Source organism: Notechis scutatus, chromosome 1 (genome assembly GCF_049901735.1).
Source record: "Notechis scutatus isolate UNSWTSFEM ecotype Mainland chromosome 1, rNotScu1.2, whole genome shotgun sequence".
Lineage (NCBI taxonomy): Eukaryota > Metazoa > Chordata > Lepidosauria > Squamata > Elapidae > Notechis > Notechis scutatus.
The window spans coordinates 10858358-10867025 of NC_142009.1; the positions used below are offsets into that span (position 1 = coordinate 10858358).

Below are 8668 nucleotides of genomic sequence, written 5' to 3' on the forward strand. Positions count from 1 at the left end.
TGCATATACATGTCTCAGTTTGTGCCTGGGTGTTTTATCCTTGGGCTGGACAAGCTTCTGCCTTAGTCTATGGAGATTCTCAGTTCATGGTTGTCCCAAAGGTGCCTTTTTCAAGAGGCAACTTTCTGGTTTTTCTTTGAAGTTGTTTCACTTCTTATCCAAGAAGCTTCTTCAGCTCTGACTGGATGGTGGGGAATGGAAGGATTTATACTCCTTACAGACAGCATTGAGAGACAGCATTCTTCTGCCTTAGTGTATTGTCGGGTTTGAAGTGTGCATGTCATGTTGGCTTCAGTTTATCGATTTCAGCACTGCCCCAAGTCCAGGTAGCTGCCAATATAAGGAAAGCAAGTTTTAATATGCAATGGAATAAATTAATGAAGTGGCAAATCCAGACATCCCACACTGAAGTATATGCACCAAATGCCAACTTAAGACCATTCTAGCAATTGGGGCATTCCTACATCCGGGAATTGCAGCCTCTCCTTTTGCAACAGACACACGTGAATATAAATACGTGTTTTAGCTTGCATGAGCGTTAACGAATTGCAACATTGAGGGAAATTAAGGGAAAAAAACGGTGATGCGTCCGCTGAGCCTCATTTTTAAAAATGCCGTTTTGTTTCCTCAATACGTCTTTTCTTTTTACATGGAAAGGATGCCTCCCGAAGTGGGCTTTGTATCAGCGTGTCGGCATTTTAATTTTTATTTCCAGGTCACCGCCTGACCTCAAATCTATTGGCAGCCCTCGTTCTTCGCAATGCATTGTGGGAACATTCTTCTCTTTGGCGCCAAGGCGGCCCTCCGCGTGATGCATTGTGGGATTACGCTCCCTCCTTCTTTGTGCAACTCCTTATAAAAGCCGGATCTTCTTCTCGCGCGCTTCTAACGGTTCGCGGCCCCCAGAGGCTAGCGGAAGTCCTCGGCCACGAGGCCTGTTTGAAATTAGGTGCTTTCTTTCAACTAAAAGCCCAAGAGGGTGACTTAAAAACGCCGTATCTAAGGTCGGCAAATATCGAACGGCGCCCTATAAGCTGTTCGATAATAACTTTGGAAAGAAACCTTTCGCGGGGGTAGGGAAACAATAACAACTTTAAAAATAAAATAAAATCTGGAGAGCCGCGCATGCGCCAGACGAAGGGCGGGAAGGCCGCACTCCCCTCAGTTTCCCCACCTCAGGAGTGTGACGTCAACGGCGCGGAAGGATCCTTGCGCAGGGCAAGTAGAGCGCATGAGTGGACGGCCATTTTGTGGCAGCTGAGAGAGTCGAAGCGGGAGGGAGGCGTTGCTGCTCCTGCCGTTGCCCGTTGGCCTCGCCCGCTTTTTTCTCCTTTCGTTCCCTTTTTTCTTCGGTTGGATCGGATCGTTGCCGGGTTTTTTTTTTTAATTCCTCTTTTCTTCTCCCCCCCGCTCCTTCTCGGGTTGCTTCCAGCCCTTGCTCCTCCGCTCTTTCTCTCACACACCGACCAACCCCAACCGCAGCCATTGCTGACCTCGCCATGTCTGGTGGCGGCGTGATCCGCGGCCCGGCCGGGAACAACGACTGCCGCATCTACGTGGGCAACCTGCCGCCGGACATCCGCACCAAGGACATTGAGGACGTCTTTTACAAGTACGGAGCCATTCGGGACATCGATCTGAAGAACCGCCGAGGGGGGCCGCCGTTCGCCTTCGTCGAGTTTGAGGACCCCAGGTCAGTGGACGGGACGGCGCGCGTGGAAATAACGCCCGTGGGTGGCGGAGATCGCCGCCCTGAAAGGGATAAGGGGGAGCAGCTACTCTTAGGCCAGGCTTGACGGACGGAGCCTAAACCCCGCGCCTGGTACTCCACATCCCATCCTCGCCTTAACACGTGTCGGACGATCGAGGCGATTGGGGGGGAAGGGCGGGACGAAGTAAACCGAGCGCGGTAAAGCCGCTCCGTTTTGGTGTATGGGAGCCGTGTTGCGATATTTTTGTGGAATAAAATAACGTTTTGAAATAAGAGGCGCCTACCGTACGTCGTCCTGGGGAAATCGGGAGTCTTTTCAACGGTTCCTGCCCTGTAATGAATCCTGCACGTTCGTAGTGACGGGTAGGGAAGAAGTGGCCAAAGTCCTGGGGTAGTGAAGTGAAAAGAAGGACTAGGGGTGACATGATAGCGGTCTTCCAATATTTGAAGGGCTGCCACAAAGAAAAGGGAGTCAAGCTAAAGTACCCGAAGGCAGGACATGAAGCAGTGGCTGTAAACCAATCAAGGAGAGAAGCAACTTAGAACTAAGGAGAAATTTCCTGACAGTGAGAACAATCAACCAGTGGAACGAGTTGCCTCCAGAAGTTGTGAATTCTCCAACACTGGAAGATTTTAAGAAGAGATTGCACAACCATTTGTCTGAAATGGTATAGGGTTTCCTGCCTTAGCAATGGGTTGGACTAGAAGACCTCCAAAGTCCCTTCCAATTCTGTGATTCTGTTTTATTCCCATGCACGTAGTACCTGCTGCTGTTTTCTAGGTTTTCTTGCACCCCAATCATTCCTGGTTGTTGTCCCCAGGAAGGTCAGAGTAATAGTTGGTGTGGTCAGAACACATGGGAGGGTGGGAAGTTGGTTCCAGTCTTAATGGGAAAAAATATTTATAGAAGATCTTTTGTGAGGTCATGAAGCTGTAAACATAGAGGGTTAAAATACATTTGGTTGTGTAGATTGTTTTCCTTTCATGGCATTTGTGCCTCAACTTATATCCCAGAGGTGTTTTTTTTTTCAAAAGGCAATTGGATTTTGTTTTTCCTTGAAGGTGTTTTGTTTCTCATCCAAGAAGCTTCTCCCTTCTCAAAAAGAAAAACAAAACTCCAGTTGCCTTTTGAGAAAAGCACCTTTGGGACAACAACCATGGGTGACTGATAATGTTTTTAAAGTGATACATTCTTGCTGCTTATTCTAAGGAGACACAGCTTCTATGACTTAAGTGCTAACTACATCTTTATGAGTTCCAATCCATTATTTAACAGTGAATTTACTCATATATTTGTACATTCATTGCTATTAAAGCCAGATTTTAAATTAACATTTGAATAAGTACATAAGCTATTTAAAAACAAAATCAATGAACATTTAGAATGGAAAAATGAAAACTTTTAAGAGAAAATGGAGAATATAGTAGTAATCTATATTCACACTTACTGGACAGGTAATATTGTAATTCATCTTTTCTCCCATTATGCATTGAGATTTTTTCCCGTTGGAATCTAAAACATCTAACTACCTATCAGGTTATTTTGTATGTTACTGCTTCCCAGTTTAAACAAACAGCATTGCTTTTTATACATACTAAAAAGTAATGCATTATTTTGTACAGTTGTGTTGCAATATCAAGAGTGGAAGAACTTTAGTTGGTTATTTACAGGAGGGGAAAATGCGTGTGCTTGCAATGCTGTTGGGACAAAGTCTTCTCTTTTTGTAGATTGAAGACAAAGGCCAACTTCCTGCATGCAGTGTGTTCCTGGAGGGCCTGTGATGTAGCTGTCTTTCAAGAACCTTGGATCTAAGCTCACTGTGGTTTTCTTTTTTCTCTTGCAGGGATGCAGAAGATGCAGTGTATGGACGAGATGGATATGATTATGATGGGTACCGTCTACGGGTGGAGTTCCCTAGAAGTGGTCGGGGCACTGGCAGAGGAGGAGGAGGCGGTGGAGGTGGTGGGGCCCCAAGGGGCAGATATGGACCCCCATCAAGGCGTTCTGAGTACAGAGTGATAGTATCAGGTAAGCTTTTCACCTTGGGCTAAAACAAATTTCCCCAGGTTCATTTTTTAGAATGATTTGACTGGTTAAAAATGGAATAAAATTGTTGGTGGCGTATATTTATCTAAACTATCAGTTGTTTTCTGGGTATCTAATTAGCTCATGATTTGTCATCTTGAAAATCTGTACATTGCTTCTCATTTCCCCCCAAAATACTAGATCTTCTGGTTTAATTGAGATAACTGCTTATTTTAAATATCTGTAAATATGCTTTGCCTTTGTGATTATTTGTATTGCAAATGATCACGATGAGATTTCAAAAGTTTATGTTCCCGTTGCATGCACTTCAAAATTACTAACAATAAAAAGCAATAATAAAATTAAAATTTATGAAAGAAGAATGTGCAGATAATTGAAGAACATGTTATTTTAACTGGTGAATTAACTGCATGTCTAGACAAGATGGATTACTATAAAGAACAATAAAAAGCTAGCATTCCAAAATATTCTACAACTCATGGTTGTTGTCCCAAAGGGTAGCCCATGAGAAAGCCCTTTTACCTTGTACCTTTCAATCTTTGATTGCACTTTAGTTGGAAGATAAGAAGAAAGCTTTAACCACTGGATTTTGAAGACAGCGAAGTTGATTCTGGAGGAGATGGTTAAAATATTTTATGCTAAATCCCTTTGGACTTTCAGGATAAGCACTCACGTGCTTTAAATTGAGTTGAGAAATGCAGTATATAGTTTAAAATAACATAATTCTGTAAGCAAGCACTCATTTGCATACTGACTATAACTAGTTTCTTAAGTAGCATGCATTACCATAATCCTATTAATTTTTTTTAACTAAATGCAAAAAAGAAGGGGAAAAAGACTTCTAAAATATGTAACTTTTAGTCAAAATTAATCTAAGAATTCTGTTTCATAGGCTATTTTTGAGTCAAAATACCTAGCAGTAGGATGGAGAAATTAAAGATATAAATTAAAACATGTACAACTTTCTGAATGGTTCTTCAGTTGAAAAAAGTGACATAAGAATAATTGCTTGTTCAAAGATGAATTTTAGAGGCTATTTCTCTAATTGATACAAAGCAAATGTCCTTCCAATATTAGCCTTCCAACCATAAAACATATAGTTTCCATTATCACCTTGTCACTTTTTAAAGAATTCATGCATACAGGTAGTTCTCAATTTTTGAGCACAACTGGGATCAGAATCTCAGTTGAGTGAAACGTTTGTTGAAAGAGACGTGTGACTGCTTTGCTCAACAGTTGCAAACTCCACAATCCTGGTTGTCAGTAAGCAATCTTGCAGAACAATACATGGATGGAGCTACAGATGAGGAACATGGGGTGCTTCAGGAGAACGGGGGAGACCCTAGGAGGTCCAGCACAAGGCAGTGTGTAGGTGTCCCTCTACTCAGGAAATCCTAGAAATCTTCATCATCTCTGGAGGCTGGCTGAGAAAGCTGCCTGCTCTAAAGGATTTCAGCTCCATATCTACTTGGATTGATGAAATCCTCCAGCAGCTTACAGCTTTTTCAGAAAGAGACCAGAGGGAGTTTTCTTGGCAGCTGCAAGGAAAATGATAAAAGAGGTTTGAGTGCAAACAGGTTGCCAAGCTACCAGATCGTGATCACATGTCCATGGGGTGGGGCATTTTGCAGCACTTGGATGTTCTTTACAGGCTATTTATTCAGTCTTCTTGAGGAAACGGTCAAAAGTCAAAGATTACAATTTAAAAGACTATATGGGTTTTAAACCATGATTAACATATGAAATGAATAATTTCCAGTGTGCTCGGGACCAAGTTGAGGACTGCCTGTATTTCACTAGCAATACCTTAACAACTGTCTCTTGTTCAGGACTGCCTCCCAGTGGAAGCTGGCAGGATTTAAAGGATCACATGCGTGAAGCAGGTGATGTATGTTATGCTGATGTTTTCCGAGATGGAACTGGTGTCGTGGAGTTTGTTCGGAAAGAAGACATGACCTACGCGGTGCGAAAACTGGATAACACTAAGTTTAGATCTCACGAGGTAGGTTTTTCCACTTAATATTTTAGCAAGAATTGGATACAGAGGGTTGCATTTGGATGCAGTAAAACTGAAGGTAAGGAAGTGCAACTTTTCTGCTTACAGTGTTTAAAAATGTAGAAAGGGCTAGTTGGGTGTCATGTATAAATAATGTACGGAGAAGTAATGCAACTTTTCTTGTTAAAAAATCTTCAGTCTATCAGCATGCCTGCAAAAGACTGCTTAAAAACTTAGACCTTTCAATCGAAAGTTGTGTCTATTTGATAGGGAGAAACTGCCTACATCCGTGTTAAAGTTGATGGCCCAAGAAGTCCAAGTTACGGAAGATCTCGTTCCCGCAGCCGTAGTCGTAGCAGAAGCCGTAGCCGAAGCAACAGCAGAAGTCGCAGTTATTCCCCAAGACGAAGCAGAGGATCTCCACGCTACTCTCCCCGTCACAGCAGATCACGTTCTCGTACATAAACGATCTTTAATAGTGCTCCTTTTTGTAGAATTTCTCCATGTTGTATGCAGTTTTCTTTTGCCCATAAATAGTCCATTCTTTTAGGGGGGGGGGGGAGAGAACAGAACTGAAACTTTTACTGAAAATTGGCTAAAGTGTTGAATTGCAGTTTTGTATGATACCCCTAGTGAATATTTGTTCTTTAACATCAACATTCCCTTGCATCTTTCATAAATTGTATTTTAACATGTCCTAGTCAGGGTTCTTTCTAGCTAGTTTGCTGCCCACTTTCTTCCAACTGTGATATTGCTGTATTAAAAATGTCTTTGTTCAGCTATGGTTTATACAAGCTTGGGGTGTTGGGGTTTAAATTGTCTCTTTTGGGGGAGCTTACATTTTTATCTTGCCTTTTCATGTGTCTTTCTGTAGACATATCTGAAGAGATGGATTAAGAATGCTTTGGATTAAAGGATTATGGAGCACATGTCAATCATTTTAGGATTGTCAAAAGGAGGATTGAGGAGGATCAGATCAAAAATGGAGGCAATGGTATGACTCCAAGTGCTATTGTCACAGATTAAATTGGCAGTATTGACCTTATACAGAGAATAGTGAAATAGCACGCCTGTTCTCTATTGTTCCACTCATTTTTTAGTCAGCTGATGTTTTCTGACTACCATCATGACAATTGTGGCTTAGCTGGATCCAAGCAGGGTGGGGAGGTGGGGCTATACTGTGTCCATTGATTACAGGTGTTGCCCGTTTTTATCCTTGTAACATGCAGGTTTTTCAGACATGGAAGTATAATCTCAATACTGCTAAAATCTGCATGTCCTCTGTGTGACTGATAGAGCATTTTGCTGTTTCATCTTAAACGTAATGGAATGGAAGCAGTGGGGGGGCACACTGGGGATTTCTTTCCGTCTTCCCCTGCAAGATAAATCAGAAACTGACTCTGATAACTTCAGTTAATCTTGTCACTTCTAGACTTGAGTATAATGAGCTTTTACTTTAGGCCTGGATAGTTCTAGCAGCAGGATTTGGCAACTTCATAAGATTTTTTTCAACCACAAAACCTGTAATGCACATATAGTAATTGAAATGTTGAAATTATCAGTTATCCATTGTAAATATTAGAATGTTTCTTCGAAATGATTAACACTGCTAAAATTTGAGCTTCACAATACAAAAGTTTGTCTTGGGGAACTGATAGTTATCAATGCCTGTTTTTATTATTCAGCGGCAGACATAACTGATCATTCCCCAGAATCCTATTTTTCATTACGGTATCTAACTTTTTGCCTCCTCTTTTTTGGTTTTGCTGGTTATAAAGGTTTGGATTGGAGAGGGCTCACTGGATCCCAATCCTTGGAGCTGGATCATTGGATTCAAATCATAATGTGGATAGGATAGGGAGGATCAATTTCAAGGATTCATGGAGCGGGATCAGATTACCAGGAACATAGGAGTGGATTCCTGCCCCAACCAAACCGCACTCGTATGGAGTTTTATTCAACTCAATTGGCTATTCCAAAGATATTTTTTTTTCCTATTTTTGACGATTGGAGCCATCCATAAGATGCACGATGGAGTTTTCATTTTTTTGTGTGTGTGTAAAAGGAGCAAAGCAAGGACCTGGAGAGGTACGCTGGAGCATTCTCCTTGGAAGGATTCAGCACAAGTAGATGGTAAATGTTAAAGGGGAAAAAAAGGGGGGGTTGTTTATAAATGTTAAACCAATAAGTCATTTACCTAAATTTAACAACGCAAAGAAATTGGAATCTTTTAAGATTAAGTAGGCTTTCAATTGGCTATTGCCTTTTTCTTTTTGACAAATAAAATTTTATAAAAAAGTGCATGGTGGTTTTGTTGTATTAAATAATGCCCGTATATGTTGCTCTTCTGCTATGATGAATTCACTTATTAAGTTCCTCTGATTCTTGGCCTGGTAATTGACAGGGCTTCATCTTGTGCTCTGTGGCCCATTCATAAGCATTGGAGCGCTGGTAGTAGCCTGGGCAGAAATAAGCCCTGATGAAAAATTGTTGAGAATGAAGGTAATAAACATCCTGGAGCTTACATGGTCAGGCACATGGAAGGAAATACTTGGCTGCTATAGCAGGATGCATAGCAGCCAAGGGTTCATGCAACTTGGTGACCGCAGAATGTGGATGATAAGGTAAGAGCTACAGAATTCTGTATCAAGAAGGACTGTCGCTAAATAGCTGCTTCAGTTTCACATGGATAATCCTTGAGGTTTACAGAAATTAATTTCTGTTAACATAACATTCTTGCAGAGTTTTAAAATTGGTTTACAGTTGGCACTTGGTTAAAAATTAATTGAATTTCCTCAGGGATTATTGAAAGTACTTGTCAGGGCTCACCCTCAGGAAGTCCTGGTTACCATCATGGTGCCTCATTAGTAAACTCCAATGTTTTTATAAACACTTCTCCAACTGTAGCATGAAA

General features: G+C 41.6%; 1 protein-coding gene across 5 annotated transcripts; it reads left to right on the forward strand.

Moving 5' to 3' along the window:
• The first annotated feature begins 1250 nt into the window (after positions 1 to 1250).
• SRSF1 (serine and arginine rich splicing factor 1) lies at positions 1251 to 8055 on the forward strand. 5 transcript variants are annotated; one of them, XR_015747838.1, is made up of 6 exons: positions 1251 to 1693; positions 3556 to 3740; positions 5588 to 5760; positions 6025 to 6211; positions 6629 to 6748; positions 7533 to 8055. XR_015747838.1 is itself a non-coding variant. In XM_087956660.1 (5 exons), exons 1-5 carry the CDS (start codon positions 1500 to 1502, stop codon positions 6649 to 6651), a joined length of 762 nt encoding a protein of 253 aa, XP_087812786.1. In that variant the 5' UTR covers positions 1251 to 1499; the 3' UTR covers positions 6652 to 8055. The 5 variants fall into 5 exon arrangements, 2 of the variants coding, with proteins under 2 accessions (XP_087812786.1, XP_026536235.1); XR_015747840.1 differs by having other exon boundaries at positions 6025 to 6748; XR_003372064.2 differs by lacking the exon at positions 6025 to 6211.
• The last annotated feature ends 613 nt before the right edge of the window (positions 8056 to 8668 follow it).